The 27,857-nt window shown below is 47.4% G+C and overlaps 1 protein-coding gene across 3 annotated transcripts in view; it reads right to left on the bottom strand.

Annotated features, from left to right (window-relative positions):
- Positions 1 to 1,657: 1,657 nt before the first annotated feature.
- The window catches only part of MOV10L1 (Mov10 like RISC complex RNA helicase 1), a 140,764-nt gene continuing 114,564 nt past the window's right edge, over positions 1,658 to 27,857 (bottom strand). For 2 of the 3 annotated variants that reach the window (XM_033957609.1, XM_033957608.1), the window contains exons 22-26: positions 23,452 to 23,601; positions 19,334 to 19,441; positions 16,418 to 16,558; positions 4,324 to 4,415; positions 1,658 to 1,765 (exon numbers count right to left, since the gene is read on the bottom strand). In XM_033957609.1, the coding sequence (XP_033813500.1) occupies positions 1,756 to 1,765; positions 4,324 to 4,415; positions 16,418 to 16,558; positions 19,334 to 19,441; positions 23,452 to 23,601 (501 nt within the window). In that variant the 3' untranslated portion in view covers positions 1,658 to 1,755. The remainder of the gene's footprint in view (positions 1,766 to 4,323; positions 4,416 to 16,417; positions 16,559 to 19,333; positions 19,442 to 23,451; positions 23,602 to 27,857) is intronic. The other variant, XM_033957610.1, reaches the window with a different exon arrangement.

Below are 27,857 nucleotides of genomic sequence, written 5' to 3'. Positions count from 1 at the left end.
ACAGCCTTTACTAATTTGATTGGATCATAGTGGTATGGTGGGTTGGGGGATTCCGGATCTTCTTAAGTACAACCATGCTTGTTTACTCTAGAATTTGGAAGACATGGTTCTAGATCAGTAGGTATACTCTTGGACAATACTATATATCAGTGGTTCCCAAACCTGTCCTGGGGGACCCCCAGCCAGTCAGGTTTTCAAGATATCCCTAATGAATATGCATGAGAGAGATTTGCATACCTGTCACTTCCATTATATGCAAATCTCTCTCATGCATATTCATTAGGGATATCTTGAAAACCTGACTGGCTGGGGGTCCCCCAGGACAGGTTTGGGAACCACTGCTGTTTATTCTCCTTTGCATCTTTATTTTTTATTGCATGCCCCAAGATCTGCATTGCTTCATTTTCTACACTAGTGTTTTACTGGAATCGCTATGTGTGATCTGGACGACACTTGTGGTGGGCACATTTATGTCAGATTTGCTCCCTCTACAGGAGAATATACAGTTCCCTCCTAGAAGATATAATATTAGTTTTAGTTGGTGAGTGGATTGTGGGGTGAATATGTTATATCAAGTTCCAGGATCCAGGGGTAGGTTGGTATCCTGGGAAGAATTGCAGCGAAGTGGGGTGGCAGAGCCTAGGGATTTTTTTGTGTATAGGCAATTGGAGCATTATGTTTCTTTGTTGGAGAGGAGGATGTTGGCATTCTTTATGAAGACGGTTGTTCTATAGTTTTTTTGAGTCATTCCCGGAGGAAGAGATTTCAGTATCTTTGCTTTACAAAGAAATAAAGCAATTATCAAAGTCCCGTTCATGGGAGGTTTTACGTAAGAAATGGAGTGGGAACATAGGTATGCCAGAGGAATCTAGATGTTGGACTCCTCCTTCGGAGAATAACTGCGATTTCCATTAGCGCAGAGCTCAGAGAATGTCACTTTCACACACTCCACCGGGCCTATTTTACCCAAGAGTGAGTTTTAAATTGGAAGGAACTGCTACTCTGATTTGACGGAAATGCGAGACGGGCATTAACTCATTTTATCATGCAATGTGGAGTTGTCCTAAACAGTTTTGGCATTCTTTAGTGTCTTATTTAGAGAAGTAGTTTGGTCATCAGCTTCCCTTTTCTCCACCTGGGTTTCTTTTCATTTTCTCTGAGGCTTTTCATCTCGCCGATTGGCATCATCTTTTACTTTGGAAAGCAGGTTTGCTGGGCAGAAAGGTCATTTTGGGAGTGTGGACTGGAGAGGAGGACCCTTCATATTGGGCTTGGAGAAACCAGTTACATGCCCTTATGACGTGGAGCAGAGAAAGACTAAGAGATCTTTTAGAGCGATCAAAATTTTTTTGTGGACGTGGAACATTTACATTCAATCTCTGTCTAAGGCCAGAAGTTTGGTTTTGAATTCCTCGAGTGGAACTTGTTCATAGAGACTGGGGGATCCTCGGAGTGGACTTTTTGATTTATGGAAGATGAGTACGATGTGCATTAGATGGGTGTGTGTGTGTGTGGGGTTTTTTTTCTTCCTTATTTGTGGGGAATTGAAAAGGGTTAGTTTGGGATGGGGGTCCTCTACCTTTGTATATTACCTTTGCTACTGTTGCAGATGGAAGTTCTTTATATCACCATCATAGATTATATACTTATTCTCATATGAACACATAAAAGCTGAGCTGTATATTTTTGTATGGTTTACTGTAGTCATCAGTAAAATACTGTTGAAATTGAAATGCTGTCCGAAATTTCAGGTGCCTAGTCACAGCTGTGGAACAAACAAAAAAAAGATGATCAATTTAACATTACCATATAGTGCATCCAATTAATCTCATTCATTAGATGTAAATTGAATCTTGGAACCAAATATTTTTAAAAATCTAAAACTATAGATAAATATCAAGATCTACAAATGATAATCTGCATTACAGAACTGTACAAATGACTTTTTGAAGGTGTGAAATAAACACGCAAAAAAAGAGGTGAGCCAGCTAGTACAGTGTATCTTAGTAATCTCCAAACTTTTTCATGTAGATAATAATAATAATAATAATAATACTAGCTTTATTTATATCCCGTCATACCTTTTCAGTTCAAGACGGTGTACAATAAGAGGTGTTGTAAGGATAGCGAGATGGCATTACACCAGTTAGAATTGGGAAGGGGTAGAAGACAGTTGAGTGAAGGGCCACAGTATTAAAACAAGAAAGCTTAACAGAGGACCACTAAGATAAGATATCTCCCCTGTGGGTCCCACACCACTCTCTGCACCTCTATCTGCAATCCCCTGGCAAAAAAAATAATGCCCACCCCTCCCTTCTTAGAAGGACCCACTCTAGAGACCCAATAAGATACCGGGAACTTAAGAGTCCCTCATTAAGCGTTCACAACTACACAGGAAGTGGGTTTCTTGAATAGGCACACAGATGCACTAGCTCCTGATAGATAGAGTTTTTACTGGGAGAATTAAGCCCACAGGCATTGTAGGACACAATTCTTAGCTTATCCACTGCCATCCCCAAATGTACGAGTATATATAAAGAAAATCCACAGACATTAGTCTAAAACCCAACCCCCTCCCCCCAATACCAAATATTTGGAATCCCAACCATCTCCCATCAAACTGAAAGGAAGAAATAATCTCCTAGTGCCCATAACAGTCAAAGAGTATTACTTCTACAGCATCCCTGCCCCAAATACTTGCCAGTCATCACTCCCAAGCATACAGCACCAGAAATTCACATTACATCATTTAGCTATATTTCTAAACCCAAGCGTCCCCAGACACAACCACTCACCCAATCCTAACCATACACAGACTCTCCCCACATTCCTACACTCCAAACACTATATCTATCTATCTCCCTCCCCCCAACCCCAACACCCATCCAGCATACTAACATCCACCTCTACATCCGAGCCCCTCACATGCAAACCCTCAAATTCATGCAAACCCACCTTGGAGAAGCATATGTCAACAAAATGTATGTCAGAGAGAGTCCCAAAAAGCTAAACTGTCCAGGCCCAAAAAGGCCACTCAGAGAAATAGTTCAAAGTCCAGTGAAAAGAAAAGGGACCTAGATCAGGTTGGTCCCACAGCCAATTTCGAAGCAGATGGCCCAGCTGGTGTACAGGCCCCACGCTCCATCCTCTGCCATTGAAAGCCCGTCAAGCGCTGCTGAACAGACTGGGCTAAGATGTTATCATCTCCTTCAACAGAGACCTTGATACCCTCTTTCAATAGCTCCCGGGCCTCATGCACCGTCAACACTCTGGTGTCATCATTAAAGGTAATGAGAAGCCCAAAGAGAACGGTTCACTTATAGAACACATTGGCCCATATTAAAGCCTGGGTCACTGACTTGATGGTGCAATGCTTCTGCAAGGTAGATGCAGCGAGATCTGGAAAAAGTTCTAGTCAGTGCCCTTCCCAGGTGACTGTGCCAAGCTCTTGAGCCTGGCGCAGTAAGCGCTCTTTCAGAGTGAAACTTTGGAGGCATACTACCAAGTCTCGAGGTTGCTCTGTAGGTCGATGTCCCAAGGCCTGATGTGGCCACTTAATACAGAGCTCCAGTTGATCATCCAGGAGCATCCATCTGATCAGTTAGGCGACCACCTCCCGTGCATCACAATAAGTACCCGTGTCAGGAACACACCGCACTCTAAGGTTGTTATGGCGAGTGCGGTTCTCCAAGTCTTCCACTTTATCCAGTAGGCCCTGAAGTTCCTCTCTCACATCTTCCAGACCCCTCTGTGCTGCACTGGAGTCTCCTCGCAGGAATCGAGTTGGGTCTCGACTGTATCAATCAAGGCCCCTAATTCAGCCAGATCTGACTAAAGGTCCTGAATACCCTCCTTCACCTGCATCCCAACCACCGCACTGTTGGCTTTTACCGCCACCAACCACGCTTTCATATCTGCCTTATTCAGCAGATCAGCATCAGGCAGGCAGTCTGGCTCTGGGCTTTCCAATCGAGGCACACTCAACAGCAGCCACCATTGTGGACAGCAGAATACAAATTCTCACATAACGCACCAAGGAGACATCTATTTCAAGCTTTACAGAGTACTCAGTTAAGTTCCATGCGACCCCCAACAAATGGGAATTCACAGGCATGCACAGTAAGGCTTTTCAAAAGCTTCCAGATAAATACAAGCTAGAAAAGCTATTCCATGCTGGGATTCATTTGGTATCACCCATCTATAAGGACTTATATCTTGCTGGTCACAGAACACCTGCTACAGATAAGTAAAAAGTAACTTAAATATATACTTAAAATAATCATAGAGATGTAAAATAATGAACAAGTGATGATAAATACTTACTGTTGCATGTTCTCCAGAGTAAGGGGTAAATCACATCCCATATATGCATCATTTACTAAACTGTACTCCAGCAAGGCACTAAAACACGAATCCTAATTAGATAAAAAGGGTGTGTTTTAAATCAGCATAGAAATGTTTTAATTATCTGCTATAGAAATGAGGAGCTCGGTTGGTCTATAAAATAAATGCATAAAATGCAGACATACAAGTCCCTAATACATTTTTTTTTTTTTGGTCCAGCAGTTAAGCACAGTTACTTACCGTAACAGGTGTTATCCAGGGACAGCAGGCAGATATTCTTTACGCATGGGTGACGTCACCGACGGAGCCCCCGGTACGGACCTTTTTAACTAGAAAGTTCTAGTTGGCCGCACCGCGCGTGCGCGAGTGCCTTCCCGCCCGACGGAGGAGTGCGTGGTCCCCAGTTAAGATAAGCCAGCTAAGAAGCCAACCCGGGGAGGAGGGTGGGACGTAAGAATATCTGCCTGCTGTCCCTGGATAACACCTGTTACGGTAAGTAACTGTGCTTTATTCCAGGACAAGCAGGCAGCATATTCTTTACGCATGGGTGACCTCCAAGCTATAAGAGAGGGAGGAGGGATGGTTGGCCATTAGGAAAATAAATTCTGTAGTACAGATTGGCCGAAGTGCCCATCCCGTCTGGAGAATGCATCCAGGCAGTAGTGAGTAGTGAACGTGTGAACTGAGGACCAGGTGGCAGCCTTGCAGATTTCCTCAATGGGTGTGGAACGGAGGAAAGCAACAGAAGCAGCCATAGCTCTAACCCTGTGGGCCGTGACAGCACCTTCCGGAGACAGACCGGCCCGAGCATAACAGAACGCGATGCAGGCAGCAAGCCAATTGGAAAGCGTCCGTTTAGAGACAGGACGACCTAGACGGTTAGGATCGAAGGTCAGAAAGAGCTGAGGGGACGAGCGGTGAGCCCTGGTATGGTCAAGGTAGTATGCCAGGGCACGCTTACAATCCAGCGTGTGCAACGCCTGTTCCCCAGGATGAGAATGGGGTTTAGGGAAAAAGACAGGCAACACAATGGACTGGTTGAGGTGAAAAGCCGAGACCACCTTGGGAAGGAATTTAGGATGGGTACGCAGAACCACCTTGTCATGGTGAAAAACAGTGAACGGTGGATCGGCGACCAGTGCATGCAACTCACTAACCCTCCTGGCAGAAGTGATGGCGATGAGGAAAAGCACCTTCCATGTGAGAAGTTTGAGCGAAGTTGTGGCAAGGGGCTCAAAAGGGGGTTTCATGAGGGCTGATAAAACCACATTCAGGTCCCAGACGACAGGAGGAGGCTTCAGAGGCGGTTTGACATTGAAGAGGCCTCTCATGAACCGGGAAACCAGTGGATGAGCCGTGAGAGGTTTTCCGAGGATAGGCTCATGAAACGCAGTGATGGCACTGAGGTGGACTCTGATTAAGGTAGACTTGAGGCCAGCATTGGACAGAGAGAGCAAATAGTCCAGTACAGTTTCCACCGCTAAAGAGGTGGGATCGTGATGACGCCGTAGACACCAAGAGGAGAACCTGGTCCACTTCTGATGGTAACATTGGAGGGTGGCCGGTTTCCTGGAGGCATCCAAAATGAGACGGACAGTCTGAGACAGATTCTCTGGAGAGGTCAGCCCAAGAGAAACCAAGCTGTCAAGTGGAGCGAAGACAGATTGGGATGCAGTAGAGACTGACGTTGTTGCGTAAGTAGAGTAGGAAACACAGGAAGAGGAATGGGCTCCCTGGAGCTGAGCTGAAGCAGGAGGGAGAACCAGTGTTGGCGAGGCCACCGAGGAGCGATGAGAATCATGGTGGCCCTGTCTCTGCGAAGTTTGGATAACGTCCGCAACATCAGAGGAAGTGGAGGAAAGGCATAGAGGAACCGATCTGTCCAGTTGAGCAGGAATGCATCTGGGGTCAGACGATGAGGAGAGAAGAGTCTGGAACAGAACTGGGGCAGCTGATGGTTGTGAGGTGCTGCAAAGAGGTCCACCTGCGGAGTGCCCCAGCGAGCAAAGATGGAGTGGAGCATGGAAGGGTCCAGAGTCCACTCGTGAGGTTGAAGGATGCGGCTGAGATTGTCGGCCAGGGAGTTCTGTTCGCCCTGGATATAGACAGCCTTGAGGAAGAGATTGCGGGCCGTGGCCCAAGTCCAGATGCTGAGAGCCTCCTGACAAAGGAGGCGAGATCCGGTGCCGCCTTGCTTGTTTATGTAGTACATGGCGACTTGATTGACTGTGCACAGGAGAAGAACCTGAGGGCAGAGAAGGTGCTGGAAGGCCTTGAGAGCATAGAACATGGCTCTGAGTTCTAGGAAATTGATGTGATGTTGACGCTCCTGCGGGGTCCAGAGCCCCTGGGTGCGTAGATCTCCCAGGTGAGCTCCCCACGCATAGGGGGAGGCATCCGTGGTTATGATCATGGAGTGAGGGGGTAGATGAAAGAGTAGACCCCTGGAAAGATTTGAGGAGTTCAACCACCATTGAAGAGATTGCTGAAGAGACGATGTCACAGAGATGGGATGAGAAAGAAGATCCGTGGTCTGTGACCATTGGTTGGCAAGAGTCCATTGAGGTGTCCTGAGGTGGAGTCGCGCCAGAGGAAGCACATGGACCGTCGAGGCCATGTGGCCCAGGAGGACCATCATCTGTCGGGCAGGAAAGGAGTGATGAAGGAGCACCTGACGGCAGAGGTGGAGCAGGGTCCGTTGACGGTCGGAGGGGAGAAACGCCCTCATTAGTGTGGTGTCGAGAACTGCTCCAATGAACTGAAGTCGCTGTGTGGGAAGTAGATGCGACTTGGGGTAGTTGATCTCGAACCCCAGGAGATGGAGGAGAGAGATGGTGTGATGAGTGGCTTGTAGCACAAGTGGAGACGTAGGTGCTTTCACCAACCAATCGTCCAAGTAGGGGAACACCTGGAGGTTGTGAGACCTGAGGAAGGCCGCCACCACAATAAGGCACTTGGTGAACACCCTGGGCGATGAAGCGAGGCCAAAAGGTAGCACTTTGTACTGATAGTGACGGTGCTGTACCTGAAATCGTAGGTAGCGACGTGAAGTCGGATTGATTGGGATGTGAGTATAGGCCTCTTTGAGGTCCAGGGAACATAGCCAGTCGTGCTGAGAGAGAAGAGGGTAAAGCGTGGCAAGGGAGAGCATTCTGAACTTCTCCTTGACTAGACACTTGTTGAGGTCCCTGAGATCGAGAATGGGACGGAGGTCTCCTGTCTTCTTGGGAACCAGGAAGTAGCGGGAGTAGAATCTCTGACCCCTTTGGTCCGGAGGCACCTCTTCGATGGCATTGAGAAGAAGGAGGGATTGGACCTCCCTCAGGAGGAGGGGGGTTTGGGAGGAGTGAGAAGCAGACTCTACGGGAGGATTGTCTGGTGGAAGAGTTTGGAAGTTGAGAGAGTAGCCGTGGCGGATGATGTTGAGGACCCACTGGTCCGATGTGATGACCTCCCAACGGCTGAAGAAGATGTGGAGACGGCCTCCGATTGGTTGAGGAAGAGGCAATGAAGGCGGGAGACTGGCTATGCCCTGGAGAGAAGAGTCAAAAGGGCTGAGAGGGTTTGGAAGGTGGAAGAGGCTTGGCAGGTTGGTTGGACTGAGAACGAGCCTGGGTGTGGTGTTGTTGCTGGCGGGGTCGCCTAGGTTGTTGCGAAGGCGGGTTGAGCGGTCTGGCTGAGAACCTGCGTTGATATGAGGACTGTGGCCTGTAAGGTCGAGCAGGTGGAGCCTTTTTCTTGGGTTTAACCAGGGTGTCCCATCTGGTCTCATGGGCCGAGAGTTTCTGGGTGGTGGAATCCAGGGACTCCCCAAAAAGTTCATCCCCAAGACAGGGAGCGTTGGCTAGACGGTCTTGGTGGTTGATGTCCAAATCCGATACTCTCAGCCAAGCCAGGCGGCGCATGGTGACAGCAATGGCAGAGGCGCGAGAGGTCAGCTCAAAGGAATCGTAGATAGAGCGGACCATAAATTTCCTCAGTTGAAGGAGACTGGAAATTTGTTGCTGGAAAAGTGGAATCTTTCTCTCTGGAAGATATTTTTGAAGGGCGGACAGCTGTTGGACCAGGTGTTTCATGTAAAATGAAAAGTGGAACGTGTAATTGTTCGCCCTGTTGGCCAGCATGGCATTCTGGTAGAGCCTCTTGCCAAACTTGTCCATAGTTTTGCCCTCTCTGCCAGGAGGGGTGGAGGCATAAACACTGGAGCCCTGAGTTTTCTTCAAGGTGGACTCAACAAGGAGAGACTCATGGGGCAATTGAGGTTTATCAAACCCCGGGATCGGGATAACTCGGTAAAGGTTATCTAACTTGCGGGGGGCCCCGGGGACCGTAAGAGGGTTCTCCCAGTTTTTATAAAAGGTTTCCCGTAGTATGTCATGCACGGGTAACTTGAGGAACTCCTTAGGTGGTTGTTCAAAATCCAGGGCCTCCAGAAAGGCTTGGGATTTTTTGGAGTCTGACTCTAGAGGGAGAGACAAAGCCGCTGACATCTCCCTGAGGAACTTGGAGAACGAGGATTGCTCAGGTTTGGAAGTGGTATCGGGCGCTGAGGGTTCCTCGTCCGATGAGGAGACATCCTCTTCGGTACCGGGGGGGGATTCTTCCCATAAGTCCGGGTCCCGGACCTCCGGGTGCGCATGCCGAGAAACCGGGGTGGAAGGCTCGGTATGGTGGGTCTTAGATAGAGACTTGCCCGAGCGCACCGAAACGGTACCGGGAGAGGAAGATCGGTGTCGGTCCCGGTCTCGGGAAGAACGGTGCCCCGCCCGGTCCCGAGGCGGATCTGTAGTGGTATGTGAGTGAACTACAGGATGGGCACGGAGTTGTTCAGCCGAGAGAATCGTCATGGACGTATTAAGTGGCACCGATGGGGTGGATACCGGTTGTTCGGCGCGGGGCTGGGGCCGGTCTGGTACCGAAAGGAGCGGTGCCAGGATAGTGGGTAACAGGTGCTGGAGTTGATGCTGCAGCTGTTCCTGTAATTGTGTTTGGAGGATGGCCGCGATGCGGTCATCCAGGGGTGGCACCGGAACCGCTTTCTTCTGTTTCGGTTCCATAGGTGCCGCTCCATGCCCCGGCGATGAGGAGGCCGATGACGAGGCACTCACCGAGATCGGGGCGGAGCGTTTCCGGGGCCGGCGTGAAGCCGGTATGGTCGGTGCCGCCACTGTGGCTGGCGGGCGCTCGAGGGAAGAGGAAGGCTTCTTAGCCGGCTTACCTGGCGCCAGCGGCGCCGATATCGGATCGGGCGTCGTCGAAGTGGTGGGTGTCGATTTTGGCGGTACCGCCGTCTACGCAAAGGATTCCATCGCAGACCCGGTGCCGAATAGGATGTTCTGCTGAATCTGGCGATTCTTAAGTGTTCACTTTTTAAGAGTGGCACAGTGGGTGCAGGAGTCCGCCCGATGCTCAGGACCCAAACACTGCAAGCACCAATTGTGTGGGTCAGTGAGGGAGATCGGGCGTGCACACCGCTGGCACTTCTTAAAACCTAGCTGCGGGGGCATGAATGGAAATACGGCCTCCGCAAAATCAAACCCGGAGGCCTGTATAGTGGCAACAGGCCCCGCCGGGGCTAGTTCGAAAAAGGAAAAAAGAAAGTAAAAAATTTTTTTTTTTGTAAAGGAAAATAAAAGGGAACCCGAAGGTAAGAAAAGTAAAATAACAAGAAAATTCGCGAGCGGGAAGGCAAAAAAGGTAGTTTCAACGGCCGATGAAAAAACACGCGTCTTCTTCGCTCCGCGGAAACGAAGAAACTGGGGACCACGCACTCCTCCGTCGGGCGGGAAGGCACTCACGCACGCGCGGTGCGGCCAACTAGAACTTTCTAGTTAAAAAGGTCCGTACCGGGGGCTCCGTCGGTGACGTCACCCATGCGTAAAGAATATGCTACCTGCTTGTCCTGGGATAACCCTCCGCTACCCTTTTTAGGCTTCTAGCTCAATCTAAATCAGCTTCACTTAGCCCCATCATTACAATGGCTAGGGATGACACACCTAGGGGTCTTGCTAGTATCCTCTAATTGTAGATCTAGTCAGGCCAGTAAAGCATTGCTGCTGCACTATGCCTGGGATTCTTATCAGAGTGCTTGTGTGAAACTGTGAAGCAATATATAGGGGCCAGCTCCTTCAGACAAGTGATATATTGAAGAAATCTGACTCCATACTACTTTCTATACAGTACCTATGTTCTCATTTGCAGTACAATCCCAAAGTACTACTACTAATTTATATAGTGCTGCCAGATGTATGCAATGCTGTACATTAAACCCATAAGAGACAATCTAAACCAATTTCACTTAGCCCTATCATTACAATGGCTAAGGATGACACACCTAGGGTCATGCTCTGTCCCTATCACTGTATTCTGAATTCTGGTGTTCCTTTCTCATCTCAGCCTACTACTTATTAAGCCCAGAAATCAGGGCCCTAGCCCACCCTGGTCAATAAGGAGAAATTAGGTTCTTGCCTGCTAATTTATTTTCTTTTAGCTTCTCCAGACCAGTAGAGGTTAATCTTTACGATTGGGATATACACCTCATCATGACCAGCAGGTGGAGACTGAAACATAACTGTGGAATAGTACATCAAGGATACCTTCCCCTATTCCTATCAGTCTGCCCAATAGCCAAGCAGAACAAATAACTGGTAGCAGAAACAAATACTCCGAATAGGAGTAATAACTAACATACCCAAATGCTGTTGGAAAATGCAGAGGAGAGACACCAGTAAGAAAATGTCACAACAGCCACAGTTCTTCAATTCTTCCCGGCCCTAGAAAAATACTAGAACCCGCAGCAAAAAACAAAACTGCCCGTGCAACAGCCGCAACAACAGACTGGGTGGGGACCTCTATTGGTCTGGAGAAGCTAAAAGAAAGTAAATTAGCAGGTAAAAACCTAATTTCTCCTTCTTTAGCACTCTTCAAACCAGTAGAGGTTAATATTTATGAGTGGGACGTACCAAAGCAGTCCCCATCACAGGTTGGACCCCCGAAGAGCCGACACCAGAACACGCTCACCGAATACCGCGTCCTGACGCGCCTGAATGTCTACCCGGTAGTGTCTGACAAAAGAATGCAAGACCAAACCGCAGCCTTACAAATGTCCACTGGAGGCACGAGCGAAGACTCAGCCCAAGAAGCTGCCTGATCCCTAGTGGAATGAGCCTGGAGAAATGCCGGAAAAGGCTCTTTTCTGAAGTAGATACACGGAAGCAATAGTCTTCTTGATCCAACGCGCAATAGTAGCCATAGAAGCACCATCCCCCATATGAAGACCCGCTAGAGGGATTTCCTGATCTCCTGGATCCTCTGCACATAAGGGTGAAGAACCCGACCAACATCTAACTTGTGCAACTGCTTCTGCTCAGAAGAGCCCTCCCAACTACCCAACACTGGCAGGACCGCTGCCTGATTGACATGAAAAGGAGAAAACCATCTGTGGCAGAAAGGAAGGAACAGGCCTCAAGACAACCCGCTACCTAGAAAACTCCAAGAAGGGAGCCATACAAGCGAAAGCCTGCAGCTCAGAAACATGGCTAGCAGAAGTAATGGCCACCAAGAAGACTGCTTTAAGAGTTAGGTCCCTCAAAGAGCAGGCGCCCAACGGTTCAAAGGGAGGTCGTACTAGCATTGAAAGAACCAGATTCAGATCTCAAGATGGAACAGAGGGTCGTAAGGGAGGCTTGAGCAATTTGGCTGCTCGCAAGAAGCAAAGCACATCAGGAATGGCAGTCAAACGCTGACCTGTCAACAACCCACGAAAGGCTGCAAGCTGAACCCGGAGAGAAGACCAAGCCAGTCCCCTATCGAGGCCATCCTGCAAGAACTCTCGGATGGTAGGCAGGGAAGCGTGAAAAGAGACCATTCCACACGCAGCACACCACTCCTCAAATATACGCCAAACTCTCACATAAGCCCGAGAGGTGGAAAGCCTCTGGGACTCCAAGAGAGTGGAGATTATTATCTGAATACCCCTTCTTACCTAAGCGACCCCTTCCAAGAGCTAAGCTGTAAGACAGAAGAGACCCAGATCTAACATAGGAATGGGACCCTGCATCAGAAGGTCATCCAAGAGAGGCAGAGGAAGAGGATCCGCCACCAGATGCTGCACTAGATCCTCATACCATGGATGCTGAGGCTAATCCGGAGCCTCCAGAACCATGAGACCCAGAAGGCAAATGATGTGGAGAAGTACTCTTCCCACTAATGGCCACAGAGGGAACACATACAACAGCCCCTCCATCGGCCATGGTTGAACCAGAGCATCCAGGCCCTCAGCTAGCCAGTCCCTATGACGACTGAAGCGGGGCAGTTTGGCGTTGACACTCGGGGCCATCAGGTCCACCAGGGGCTGACCCCAAGACTGTACTATCAACTGAAAGGCCACAAGGCTTAGACACCACTCTCCGGGATCTAGCATGTGACGACTGAGGAAGTCTCCCTGAACATTCTCCACTCCAGCTATGTGAGAGGATGAGATGTCCTGAAGGTGGGACTCTGCGCAGACCATGAGCAAAGCCGCCTCCGTTGCTACCCGAGTGCATTTGGTGCCTCCCTGACGATTGACGGAAGCCACCGACAGAATTCTGGCTGACTTGTCTGACAAGAAGAAACGGAAGGCTAACAACGCCAGATGGATGGCTTTGGTCTCCAACACATTGATCGACCAGGACGCCTCCTCTGTGGACCAGGCACCCTGAGCTGAGTGACCTAGACACTGAGCCCCCAACTTAGGAGACTGGCATCTGTGAGAAGCCCCCATCCACTGTGATTGATCCAGACTCGTCCCTTGAACAAGAGGAGAGGTCTGAAGCCACCAACGAAGACTGAAGTGAGCCAAGCCTCACAGAGGAACAGGGAGATCCAACTGTGCCTCTGGGTCAACCACCTCCGGAGCACAGCAAACTGAAAAGGATGCCTGTGGGCCCGCACCCACCCCACAATGTCTAGGGAAGCTGCCATCGACCCCAAGACTTGGAGGAAATCATGCGCCCGAGGACACTGGGACGCCATAAGGATGCAAATCTGAGATAGCAAATTGCTTACCCCGGCCTCTGGAAGGAAGACCTTCCCCAAGGAGGCGTTGAACAGAACCTCAAGGTACTCCAGACGTTGAGTTGGGATCAATCGACTCTGGGAAAGGTTGACCACCCAGCCTAGCGACTGGAGAAACTGCACCACCCGAGCTCTCTTGCAACGACTACGTCTGAATCAACCAGTTGTCCAGGTGGGGATGCACCAAAATGCCCTCTGACTGCCGCGACGACCTCCATAACCGTGGTGAACGTCCGGGGAGCCGTGGCCAGACCAAAGGGAAGCGCACAGAACAGATAGTGCTGACCCAAGATCGCAAAGCGAAGGAAGCGCTGATGGGAGGCCCGAATGGGAACATGCAAGTAGGCCTCCGTCAGAGAAGTCAGGAACTCCCCCGGCTGAACAACCAGAACGACAGACCGCAGTGTCATTTTGAGGGAATTCTGAGAGCCCTGTTGACCCCTTTTAAAATCTAGGATTGGCCAAAAGGTCCACTTCTTCTTGGGTACCACAAAGTAAATGCCAGTGCCGCACTCCTGAGGGAACACTGGAACAACTGCTTTGAGATCTAGCAAGCGCTGAAGGGTCTAGCGAAAGGCCAGCATCTTCCATGCCGCCCGACACGGAGACCCCCGAAAGGGAAATATGGTAAGTTTAGTTTTGGACGCGGCATCTGCCAACCAAGCGTGAAGTCACAAGGTATGTCACGTAGCCACACCAAAAGCCAGAGACGTAGCCAACGTCAGCACCAAGTCGTAGAGAGCATCCAAGAGGAATGAGGCAGCTATCTCAATCTTGCCACCTCCTGATCCACTAGTCATCAGAATCACGATCCAGGACACGCTCAGCCCACCGAAACACGGTGCGAGCCACCAGCCCCCCCCCCCCCAATAGCCACCTGGACCCCCAAGGCAGAGACATCAAAATTCTGCTTTAGAATGGACTCCAACTTATGCACCTCAGAGTCCTGTAAGGCAGAACCGCCATCAACAGGCACGGTATATTGCTTAGAAATTGCTGAGACCACCGTGTCCACCACTGGTGACTTTAAAGTAGCCCTATCCCCCTCCGGGGTGGGATACCAATGAGCCATGGTGTGTGCTAATTGAAACAGTGCCTCCGGTATATTCCACTGCGCCAGTACAATATCCCGTAAATCCTGATGCAGAAGAAAAGAGCGGGAAACAGTACGGATCCTCCTTAGAAGAGGGCCCCCCACATGCGGTGGCACTTCCTCAAAATGCAGCACCGAGGAGACCTGCTTACACAAATCTGGGAGCTCATCCCTCTGAAAAAGACGCACCATGGACGCCTCGCCACCCAGAAGGCGGGAAACCCAACACCCCGCTGCCAGCAGCCGTCCCCTCGGGAGGATCCTGGAATTCCTAAAAAGGGTCCAAGTCCTCAACCAGGCCAACATGTTCCTCTGACCACCAATCCGCAACCCAAGGCACCCACAGACGCTTAGACGAGGGAGGAGGAAGAGGGGACACCAAAGAAGAAGAGGGAGGCAAAGCCACAGGGGGTGCGGAGGGAACCCTCCCCCAAACCTCCCCGGGCGCACGTGGGACCCCCCAGCCATCTGAAAATAGGCCCTGCACAAAGAAAAAGTAAATCAGGGGAAAAAAAACACGGGGGTCCCATGGGACTCCCTGCCACAGCAGGGAACCCAGCTGAAACCTGCCCCTGTGTTTCCAATACAGGGGGGTTGCATAAAAAATGGAGGGGGCCAGAGAAAATGGCGAAGTTCCCGCCAAAAACAACCCCTCCTGGGCCTGTAGCAGCTGGGAAGCCTGAACAGTCCCAGCTGCTAAAGCAGGCAAGCCGGCATCAGCTGTTTAAAAAAATAAGCTGAGAGGGAATCCTTTGTACCCTGACCATCAGCGCTCATGGGAATCCCTCCGTGGGCGGTGGAAAAAGACTGGGCCTCTCCACTGCTCCCTGCCGACTCGTGAGGCACTATTGGCGGGGAGCTATGGGCGCCTGCAGCCGCTTCCGACGGAGCTCCACCACCGCAGCAGCCCGAATAGCAGTTTTCAGGCCGGCCACGAATGCCTTGTGCCTGGACCAAATTGTGCCCCACTCCCCCTGAGGTCTCAATTGCTCCATATGTGACCTAGCTAGAAGAAAAGTGCTGTTAGTTCAAAAATACAATAAAGTTAAAGGGAAGTAACCTTCAGACTGGAACTACCTCAGGATTTTTTTTTTCCAGAACAGACTCCACAGGCTCTCAAAGCAATATGCTTTGCTTGATTTAGGGGGCAAGGCTTACTGCTGAGGCTCCTCTAAAAAAATGTGGAGAGGTGCAGGAAATGGGGGGGGAGGGACCCAGCTCGAGACCCACCGGGTTTGACACCCACCCGAGGTCGGACGGACCCCCAAACAGGGCCAACCCAAGCTCAATACGGCCAAAAATAGGGACTAGAAACCTCTTAACAAATTCCAACCGCCCTACCAAGGGAGATGGGTACAGCTCACTCAACACCTGCTGGAGACTGAAAGAAGACTGATAGGAATAGGGGAAGGTATCTCTTATGCACTATTCCACAGTTTTGTTTTCAGTCTCCACCTCTTATAGATTTTGTCCCTTAATGCTTATTTTGTAGGCGGTAAGGGCTCATGTGCTAACCAGTTAGCATGCAGTAATGCAGAATAATTGAGTGCCACAGGTATGCCCATTCTCCACCCCAACACACTTCCTCCAAAAGAAAGAGTTTGGTTTTATTGATGTGCGTCAATTTGGAACTTACTTTAAGATGCCTAAGCACATCCTTCAGTAAGCCATTCTAAGTTGCATTAGCACTTACTGCAGTTTAGTAAAAGGACCCTTAAGTGTACAAAACAAATAATTATGTTTAAGAATATATTTCCTTTGCTTCATTTTTAACAATGAATATCTGTGATTTTTTTTTTTGTTCAGCGGAGTTTTAGTATTCAGTGTCTCACGAACACAGTTAGATATATTAGAACAGAAGGTTGAGAACTACAGATTTAGAACAGAAAAGTTTGGTTCTACATGTGCACTTAATAAGCTTACCTTTACGAGAACATGAGGATTTCCCACCACAATGAGCAATGTCTTTGACCTAGTGATTGCAACGTTAAAACGCCTTGGATTGGATAGGAAACCCAAAAAATAATTTGCATCTTCTCCAAAATGATCTTCATTTGAGCGCACCTAAATGGATTAACATGAAAACTGTAGCCCTGTCCCTCAGCACACTACAGAAAAGTGCAATATTTATTTTCAGCTGTCTACGGTTCACTATCCCTAATACATGCACTCAGAAGTCCCAAGCAGAGCTGTACCATTTATCCACACGTTACTCAAAACCCTCCAGCGCTTAAGAATGGTGAAGCAAAGTTAAACTAAAAATGCCCAATATTGTATTAACTAACTGACCCTGGATCAGGGGATTGTTTTTGCAATTATGAAGCTCCTCTTCAGTAAATTATATTGTATAATTTCAAATACTTTTCTTTATTCTTTACCACAATATGCAACAGGAACTGCATGTGGTCCCTACAAGCAGATCAGCAAAAGGCAGCCCCTGTGCAGTGCTACTGCACAACAGTCCGCAACTTGATGGCATTATTATTTTTATTTTATTGTTTATTTATTTATATACCACTTATTGTCTAAGTGGTTTACATTCAGGTACTCAAGCATTTTTGCCTCTCTGTCCTGGCAGGCTCACAATTTATCTAATGTACCTGGGGCTATGGGGGATTAAGTGACGTGCTCAGGATCACAAGGAGCAGCATGGGATTTGAACCCACAACCTCAGGGTGCTGAGACTGTAGCTCTAACCAGTGTGCTACACACTCCCCATTCAGGAAATGTGAAGGACATCTTAGCAACAGATTAGGTGCTGCTGCCATCAGATGCGAGTTATAGATACATTTGGCAGTACAGGCTTAAATGCTAGCCTATTGTACCATTTAGGGTCCTTTTACTAAGCTGCGTTAGCATTTTTAGCGCATGCAGCATTTTAGTGTGTGCTAAACCTGCGCTACGTGGCTAGAACTAATGCCAGCTCAATGCTGGCGTTAGCGTCTAGCGCGCGCTATTCCATGTGTTAATGTCCTAACGTGGCTTAGTAAAAGGAGCCCTTAGTGCTTCAAGAGATCTTTTTTTAATTCAAAATCTTTTTTTTCATTTAAAAACTATTGGATAAAATAAGCAAAACTATCTGGGGAAAAAAATCACTGTATCTGTCTAGGAAAATATTTCTGTTAACTGTATGAAATATAAATTTACTACCATTTTGTGCACTAGCAAACTTAACATATACTCCCCCCATGAACTCTTAAGCTCTATCACCTTCATTAAATCAAATTATTTTAAATCTTTCCAATAGTGTGTGTTACTGCACATATAGAATGTCCTAGGATTAAAAAAAACATTGCCCCACCAGACCAGTCCAGATGCCTGCATTTATGATCCCCAACCATATATAGAAACAGAACTATATATTTGTTACCATCACCCTACCCTCCTGTATTTGTCTCCAGAAGATGATAGGTGAGCAAAGTCATGCAGCTGGACAGGCTAACACTTGACATCAGGACTAGCTTGAGATTGGTCCTTCCAGTTCTTTAGGTCTTCCTATCATGGGTCAGAGAAACAGGAAAACCAAAGGGACTGCAGAGATGATGAACAGAATGCAGGAACTTTATTGAAGATAAATAACCATTGCTTTCCAATTCAGATTAGTTGGAAACTGGGACCCAACACGGTCCGTGTTTCGAATAACACTTCTTCCTCAGGGGTCCAAGGTGTTATTAATCCAGTATACCAAGAACCATATGGAGTATAGCAGTAGGGCATAAAATTTGTTAAATAGGCAGGAGGAGGCTTCTGTCGTGAAACGTGCCTCAGTGCTATTCGAAACAGACCATGTTGGGTCACGGATTCCAACCAATCTGAACCATTCTTTGGACAGCAATGGTTATTTATTTTCAATAAAGTTCCTGCATTCTGTACATCATCTCTGCAGTCCTTCTTTTGGTTTTGCTATTTGACTCTCACTGCAGACCTGTTGGATTCTTCTTTGTTTGTGCTCCGAGAGAAACAGGTACATATTCTTTAAGATACCACCATGACAGTGATATTTGTGAAATGGTATGTGGGTAACAGTTTTCAAATGGAAGAGGTGAAGTATCTGATACACTGGACATGTTGTCACTTGCCAATGCTCTTGGTTACCCATACCACAGAGGTGGAAAATGTCCAAGCAGACTTTCTAAGTAGCAACATCTTTGATCCAGGATAGTGAGAGCTGGCAATGACATTCCCACTCACAAAATACCAGCGAGTAAATCCCAGATAGACTTAGCAGCTACCTGCAAAAATATGACGGTGAGGCTTCTGCAGATGAAGGGGGTCAGTGGGCTTGGATGCTCAACTTGGCCCTGGTCTTAGGGCAGCCTGCTGTATATTTTTTTTATTTGACTTCTAACAGATATCACCTGAAGGTTATCACCTCTTCTCTCTCTACTGGCCTGCATTAACTGGTAAAATGATCCATCCTTGCTGCTGCCTTCTCAGATTGGCCCATGAAACCACTGATGAGGCTCTGACCCAAACCCCTCTTCTGCTCATGTCACCTCTTCCTGTAAATTCATCTGTACAGCTAAAGACTATGTTCCAGCTTCAGCCACAAGTCCTCTGCTCACCGCACATCTTTCTTCGAGTGACACATGCTAACAACTATAGCTGCTACCCATCATCTCTGTTCATTTAGACAGGCAGTTATTTAGTTGTTATTGCCATCCAGGCCAGCAAGCCACCTCTTTATTTCTGGAATCCACATACAATTTACAAGAAGCCAGCTCTGAACTATGCTATACCAATCTACAATGAAACAAATAGCAAGACTCCAGGAAAACTACTACTCTGACATACACTTATTGAGTAAAACTTGATAGCAAAAAGTCTACTCTTACATACCGTAGAGATCAGTATAACTGGGTATTCTTGGCCCTGGAACTCCTCCACAGAGCCAACTTTAATGTCTGATAGGGCCACTGTTCGCAAAAGAGCCCTGATTTTTTCCACCTAAAAATCAAAATAAAACAATTCAATTCTGTGGGTTTTTTTCCCAATACGCATCATTATATCACTGTATGGTGCATAGTTTTGGTTTTTGTATTGTGTGTAGCTTGTTCCCTGTCTTGGACAAAGGCAGATTATAAATGACACTGGGGCAAGAGTATATTTTTTTAGCCTGCCAGTATCTTCCTGATCTCACTAGACCTCCAGTTCAATCCGAACAAGAACTGAGATTTGAAACCATAAAGTATCATTTGGGATTTTGTCCTTATTATAAAAAATATTTTCCCAATTACAGCAGTGACAGAGATGCATCAAGTCTGCGCCTGGAAACCTGCTTTTATGGATCCTATTTTCCAGCTAGTGGGTGTCACTGCTGCATGATGACCGACTCCCCACTCTTCCCCACAACTGCAAATGCTGCCATTACAGCAGGGGTGTCAAAGTCCCTTCTCAAGGGCCGCAATCCAATTGGATTTTCAGGATTTCCCCAATAAATATGCATGAGATCTATTTGCATGCACTGCTTTCATTGTATGCTAACAGATCTCATGCATATTCATTGGGACAAACTGAAAACCTGACTGGATTGCGGCCCTCGAGGAGGGACTTTGACACCCCTGCATTACAGCATTCCCAGTTTTAAACAATTTAGGAAGTAGAAAACCTCAAATGGGGAACTGAATTCAGGCCCCATGGAACAGGCTCGAATGCCAAGGCCACAACCATTTATTGCCTTAAGGGCAAACTCAGTGTTCCTGTTGAACTTTCCAGCAGTACCAATCGACACCAAGGCCCAGATACTCTAAAGCCAGCAATCATGCCTAAACCTATTTTGACATCTTTAGCGATGATTATATTTGCCAACCCGATGCATAAAACAGCTCACTGTGTGTTTTTACCCCTCAAGCTCCCATTTTCCGATCCAGCCATGCAAATTAGCTGAAGCCCCAAACAAACTAGCCTATCAACTGATGCACTAATATTGCTTGGCTACACACACACACAAAAAAAGCAAGGATTTTAGCGATCCGAAAAAAATCTACAGTAGACCTGTTGGTAACTGTTACCGACAGGCCTGCCTAATTTTTTCTTTTTTTTTAATGGCAAAGATATTTTGTGTGTTACACACACAAAACAACAGTCCCCTAAAAAACCCAAAAAATGTGGAAAAAGCACCCCTCTCCGTCGATGACAGCCCTCCCGCATGAACGACTACTTTGAAAAATTGCGAGCCATGGAATCGAGGGTGGAATACTCACCTTGATTAAAAACTGGTTGGTGGATAGGAAATAGAGAGTGTGGGTAAATTGACAATACTCGGACTGGAAAAGCGTCACGAGTGGGGTGCCGCAGGGTTTGGTGCTTGGACCTGTGCTCTTCAACATATTTATAAATGACCTGGAAAGTGGTACGACGAGTGAGGTGATTAAATTTTCAGATGATACAAAGTTATTCAGAGTAATGAGGACGCAGGATTGCGAAGACTTGCAACGTGACAAACACGTTTGAGAAATGGGCCGCGACATGGCAAATGAGGTTTAACGAGGACAAGTGTAAGGTGACGCATATCGGTAAGAAAAATCTTATACATGAATACAGGATAGAGGACACGAGAATACAGGATGTCTGGTGCAGTACTTGGAGAGACCTCCCCAGGAAAGAGACTTGGGAGTACTGGTTGACAACTAAATGAAGCCATCTGCGCAATGTGTGGTGGCGGCAAAAAGGGCGAACACAATGCTAGGAATGATTAAGAAGGGGATCACAAACAGATCGGAGAAGGTTATCATGCTGCTGTACTGGGCCATGGTATGCCCCCACCTGGAATACTGCATCCAGCACTGGTAGCTGTACATGAAGAAGGACACGGTACTACTCGAGAGGGTCCAGAGAAGAGCGACTAAAATGGTTAAGGGACTGGATGAGTTGCTGTACAGTGAAAAATTAGAGAAACTGGGCCGCTTCACCCTTGAAAAGAGGAGACAGAGGGGACTTGATCGAAACATTCAAGATAATGAAGGGAATAGACTTAGTAGATAAAGACAGATAGAGAGAATGAGAGGGCACTCTCTAAAGTTAAAAGGGGATAGATTCCGTACAAATGTAAGGAAGTTCTTCTTCACCCAGAGTGGTAGAAAACTGGAATGCTCTTCCGGAGGCTATTATAGGGGAAAACACCCTCCAGGGATTCAAGACAAAGTTAGACAAGTTCTTGCTGAACCAGAACGTAAGCAGGTAAGGCTAGACTCAGAGCACTGGTCTTTGACCTAAGGGCCACCGCATGAGCAGACTGCTGGGCATGATGGACCACTGGTCTGACGCAGCGGCAATTCTTATGTTCCCTGACGACTCCCGACTAATGCGGAACCAGGAATCACTCTCTCTCCTCCCCCCCGGCTAGTAAAATCAGCAGGAGGGATGGCCATTTCCTCCTGTCATGCCAACCCTCCACCCTGTGGCAGCAAAATGGCAGGAGGGGTGCCCACTCCCCTCCTTCCACCAAAAGGCCCACCCCTATGCCAGGTACCCCCTCAAACATCCCTTCCCCTCCCCCCTTCACCCCCCCAAAAAAAAAATAGGCAGGAGGGATGCCCACTCCCTCCTGTCACCGGAGGTCTCCTGAACCCTCCACCTACAAACCTTTCAAGGAAGTTGGGAGAAGGGATGCTTCATCACTCCTCCCCTGAGGCCCACCTGACCAAAATGGTGGGCCTTCCCCTCCCCGGTGCATCATGTGATGCACGGGGAGGGGCCTAAAGCATTGACTGGCTCAGACACCAAAGGCCCTTTTGGGGGAGGACTCAGTCAAGACAATCATGGCCTTAGAGTCCTCCCCCTTGCATCCCAGGATACAGAGGGAAGAGTCTAAGGCCCTGATACCTCAGATACCTAAGGCTGGTCAGCATAAAAAGATGGTCGGAGAGATAGGAATCACTGGTCCTCTCCAGTTAGTGCAGTAATACTCTTTGCACATCCAGCCTCTGCAGAATCATGTCCTGTTTAGCCAAACCCATAGGGTGAAAAACGTGCAAACAAATCTCTTGATTGACATGAAAGACTGAAACCAACTTTGGTAGAAAGGAAGGTACTGTTCATAGAGAAACATCAGCCTCTATAAATCTGAGGAAAGGTTATCTGCAGGAGAGAGCCTGTAATTCTGACATTTGCCTCAATGAGACTATGGTCACCAAAAATACTGCTTGACCGTAAAGTCTAACAGAGATGTATCTTGCAGAAGCTCATATAAGGCCTGAGGCACTTCAGAACAAGTTTAAAGGTCCCATGTTGAGAAAGGCCAATGCAATGGAGGATGCAATCTGAGCGCCCCCTTCAAAAACTAAGATACGTCTAGATGAGGTGCCATACTTCCCCGAGCCCGAAAAAATGAGAAGCCTGCTACTTATACTTTGAGAGAAGCAATCGCTAGGCCTTTTTCTAGTTTGGGTTGCAAAGATGTCAGGATCACCGGAATTGGTGCCAGACAAAGCTCTACCTGTTCCTTGGCGCACTATAGCTGGAAAAGCCTTCCATATCTTAGCATAAGCTGCAAATGAAGGTTTCTTTGCTCTAAGAAGAGCCACAATGACTACCTCCAAATAACCCTCGAGCTGTCGATGGATCACAAAATAGGCTGGCTTCACAGGTACTCCAAGAGATTGGCCTGTGAGTAGCAGCCTGCCCTCGCAAGACTGCATCCTTTCCCTGGCAGAGTAAGCCCAAGAAGGGGACCAAGCCATGCAAGAAGAAGAGCCGATGGACAAAAATGCCTGAAAATACCTGAAAAAGTAAGCAGAGAAGAACAGAACACACCTTTTCAGTTCACTTACAGAAGGAAAAATTGAAGAGGGAGCTATTCTCCACTGGTGGAAGGGGAAGAGTTGAAGATACAAGTGACATTCTTCTGCAAAGTTCACAACTAAAGGAGGACAACAGCTTCAGTACAGAATCGTATGTCTTTGCAACAGAAATTATCTTTCATATAAAAATTTACTCCACAGACTGCAGTGTCTTACTTGCTTTCGGTATGGCGCGATTACTCCAATGTCTTTCTTTGACACCAAAGTGGAAACATGCTTAGCAAGAAGGCAGCAGTATCGCATGATATGGACAGCTTCTGCCGGATTAAACCAAGAAGGACTGCTTCCTTCTCTCATTTCATTACCCTAAAGGGGTAGAAAAACAAGCAACCTAGTAAGACAAAATATTCTCTATGCTTATATTCTAACAATTTCTATAACACAGAGGTATACAGAACTGCAGATCAGCTCTCTCAAGGCAAGCTCTTCTTAAAAAAGACATTTTGTAAAGCTAGACACAGCTCAAAATTCCATTTGAAACAGTAGCGAGGTATTTTATAGTCACAAAATTGCATCATTCTTAAGAAGGGTGCACATCTGGAAGTTACATATGTTGGAGGGGGAAGAACACACTCCTGCAACCAGTGTTCCCTCTAAGCGGGCGGGTGTTGTGAGCAAACTTTTTTCACTGTGAGCTAAAAATATCGGGCGCCAGCAAGTTATGAGCCAAATAAATATGTTGCTTTCTACCACAGAACTTCCTTACGTTTGTATGGAATCTATCCCCTTTCAACTTTAGAGAGTGCCCTCTCGTTCTCCCTGCCTTAGCTACTAAGTCTATTCCCTTCAGTACCTTGAATGTTTCTATCATGTCCCCTCTCAATCTCCTCTGCTCAAGGGAGAAGAGGCCCAGTTTCTCTAATCTTTCGCTGTACGGCAACTCCTCCAGCCCCTTAACCATTTTAGTTGCTCTTCTCTGGATCCTTTCGAGTAGTACCGTGTCCTTCTTAAAGTACCAGTGCTGGACGCAGTACTCCAGGTGAGGGCGTACCATGGCCCGGTACAGCAGCATGATAACCTTCTCTGTCTCTTCAGTCCAGCATCTGCCCCTTCCATTCACTGTCTGTCTTTCCCTGCCATCTCTCCTCCTGCCCCCCCCCCCCCCCCCCAATTTGGTCTAGCATCCATCATCTTCCTTCTGTTCCCCTCATGGTCTGGCATCTCTATCCTTCCCTCCCCCCTGTGGTTTTTAGCATATCTCTCTTCTCATTTCCTCCACTCAGATCTGATCATTCTCTGCTCTCTCTTCCCTTTTCTTCTCTGGTCTTCCTTCTCTATTTTCTGCCTCCATCTAAATTAAATTCTTTCTTACTATTTAGTCCCGTTTCCCTCTTTTCACTGTGTCTACACACAGCTTGTCACCCCTTTCCCTCACCCCTCCATTATCTTACTATTTTCTTCCCCCTTTATTTATCTCCTCCTTCCATCCAGTATGTGTTCTTTCCCCACTTCCATTCAGCATCTGCTCTCCCTTCTCAACTGACATCCATCTGCCTTCTGCTCTCTCTCCCTTCTTCTCACTTCCATCATCTGTCCCCTTCTCTCTCTCTCTCATCTCCTCCATTCCATCATCTGCCCCTTCTCTCTCTCTCTCCCCCCCCCCCCCCCAACTTCCATCATCTGCCCCCCTTCCCCTCACCTTTGTGGGTCACTTTCTTTCCCCTGAGGGTGGCTCATGTCACAGGGGAAGCTTTGGCCGAGCAGAACCGCTTGATTGACAGTGGAACTTACTTGATTGATGTCGATGCTGGGGCCCGTTGCCGTTTGAAGGAAAAAAAAAAGGTGGAAAAAAGGAACCTGTAAAGGCGAGAGGAAGGGAAACCTCCAGGACAGCTGCTTTATTGCCCTCCTTCAGCGGCCCAAGAGTTCAGACCAGCAGCGGCAGCTCTGTATGCTTTTAACTTCGGCACAGAGCTGCCCCTAATCAATAGTTTAGCGCGGTTTCATGAGGCAGCCTCGGGGCCTTTGATAGCCGGCCCGCTTCGATGATGCGATGTGGGCCGGCCTAGCAAAGGCCCCGAGGCTGCCTTATGAAACCGCGCTAAACTATTGATTAGGGGCAGCTCTGTGCCGAAGTTAAAAGCATACACAGCTGCCGCTGCTGGTCTGGAGGTGCGGAGACAAGGCAGGAGGCAAACGCGGTGGAAGGCAGGAGTCCCGGCGAAGGCAGGAGTCCCGGCACAGCGACTGCAACAGGAAGTTGCAAGTCAGCTGACGCCGGCCTTTCGTTGCGGCGGGGACCGAATCCTTCGTGGACCGGCAAGATTTTGTTTGCGGACCGGCGGTTGAAGAACTGTGCTCTACACTGTGTGCGCTGCGACGAGAAACTTGTGCGCTGCGAGGTAATATTTTGTGCGCGTGCGCACGTCAACGCAGCTTAGCGGGAACACTGCCTGCAACCTCCCCCCCCCAAAAAAAACCCTTTTCAGCACCTGAATCAAGGTAAGGAACTTTACAGCTACTACAGTTAAAGTACTATGAAAAGTACCCCCCACCCCCAAAAAATTTCAGATTTTCCCTATTGCATATACATTACACTGGTTTCTGATCTGAATTGTAAGATTGTCCTTCTTGAAATTGATTCGAACCTCACTAACCTCACCGAAAATATAACAGCTTGCATAACAAAACTCCAATCCTGGGCCTTCTCTGTACAAATGAAGCTGAATGAGTCCAAAACAAAACTTGGCTCAAAATTAGATCAGTTACCCACGCTCATTCCACTACCTTCTGGTCCCACACTGCAGATCGAATTTTCAAGTAAAGTTTTGGGCATCATTATTGATTCTACACTTTCCTTTAATGATCATCTCAGCTCTCTGGTAAAAAAATGTGTTTTTTAGTCTTCACATGTTGAGGAAAGTGAGATCCTGCTTCCGCCAACAACATTTTGCTGTCCTTGTACAATCAATCATTCTTTCCAGACTGGACTATTGTAATTCCATCTATCTAAGTCTAACCAATAAAAATCTTCAAAGACTTCAGCGGATCCAGAACACTGCGGGTAGGCTGATCTTCGCAAAAAAAGCAAATTTGACCATGTTTCCCCACTTCTATCAAAACTTCACTGGCTTCAGGTTATTTCTAGGATTCACTTTAAATGTACCTGCCTAATATTCAAGATCCTACATGGCATTCTTCCTCACCAAAGTCCACTATCCTGGAATTCTTCGAGACCTGACATTACCAGATCCGCCCACAAACTCAAACTATCATTCCCCTCGTTAAAAGGCGTCATGTATGCAGGTAAGTTAGGAAAATCCCTTTTCTTCAAATTCACTGAGATTTGGCATAACCTCCCTGCCCCGCTGTGGAACCTAAGCTCATTCCAATTATTCCGAAAGCATCTGAAAACCTGGCTTTTCTCCAAAACGTAAAGCTATCTATTTAAAATGTAAAGCTAACTATCCTCTTCATAACCTCTAATTTCTTATTATGTCCTTCCCTCATTTATTGAATTTACCTGTAAACCGTGCCGAGCTCTATCTTTATGGAGATGATGCAGTATACAAACTTAAGGTTTAGTTTAGATTAGACAGTTATATTAGACAAAGGAACCTGAGTAAACACTTTTTTAAAATTACAACACTATTTTTTCAAGGAACAGTTATCCAACACCCCTATCACCCATGTGAAAAAATAACTTCTCCTTCAACCAACCAATTGACCAATTTTAATTAATACTTATATTCAGCTGACTGAACAAAGCTATTTTTGATTATAGCCAGCCCTGAAGAATCTAATCACTACTATATATTGGACTTTACCATGATAGTGAAAGTCACCACTAAGTTTCTATGTCACAATCAATAGGGAAAAGGAATGGGGTTTGTATAACTTGTTTAATATACCTTGTCCAAGCAGAATATAAATCAGGTACTCAAGCATTTTTCCCTATCTGTCCTGGCAGGCTCACAGTCTACCTAATGTACTTGGGGCAGTGGAGGATTAAGTGACTTGTCCAGGGTCACAAGGAGCAGCACGGGTTTGAACCCACAACCTCAGGGTGCTGTAACTACTACATCACACTCTCCTTCTTTGCCAGTGAAGATGCACTACCCATAGGTTCAGGACATGTGCTTTTTGCACTGGAAGTGTGATTAAAGCCCAGTTTGTTCAATTTTTGAAAGGCCCTTTGAGTTCAAAATGAACACTTTACATTTCAATGGGATTTGCTCTTTTCTCTTTCTGGACTGGTCTTGAGCCCAGCTAGATTAGGCAGAATAGAAATGCCTATATTAGATTAGAGGGGAAGGGCAAGTCACTTAACCCTCCGTTGCCCCAGGTGAGTCTGCTGGGGCAGATGGGGAAAATACTTGAGTACCTGATTATTAATCAATGTATTGTAAACTGCTTTGGGTGAATTCTCAGTCTTTCATTTGAAAGGAAACTCTGCAATGAGAGGGCATAGGATGAAGTTAAGAGGTGATAGGCTCAGGAGTAATCTAAGGAAATACTTTTTTTACAGACAGGGTGGTAGATACATGGAACAGTCTCCCAGAAGAGGTGGTGGAGACAGAGACTGCGTCTGAATTAAAAAGGGCCTGGGATAGGCACATGGG

This window comes from Geotrypetes seraphini, chromosome 9, assembly GCF_902459505.1.
Source record: "Geotrypetes seraphini chromosome 9, aGeoSer1.1, whole genome shotgun sequence".
NCBI classification, from domain to species: Eukaryota; Metazoa; Chordata; class Amphibia; order Gymnophiona; family Dermophiidae; genus Geotrypetes; species Geotrypetes seraphini.
This window is presented reverse-complemented; position numbering and strand designations above follow the sequence as displayed.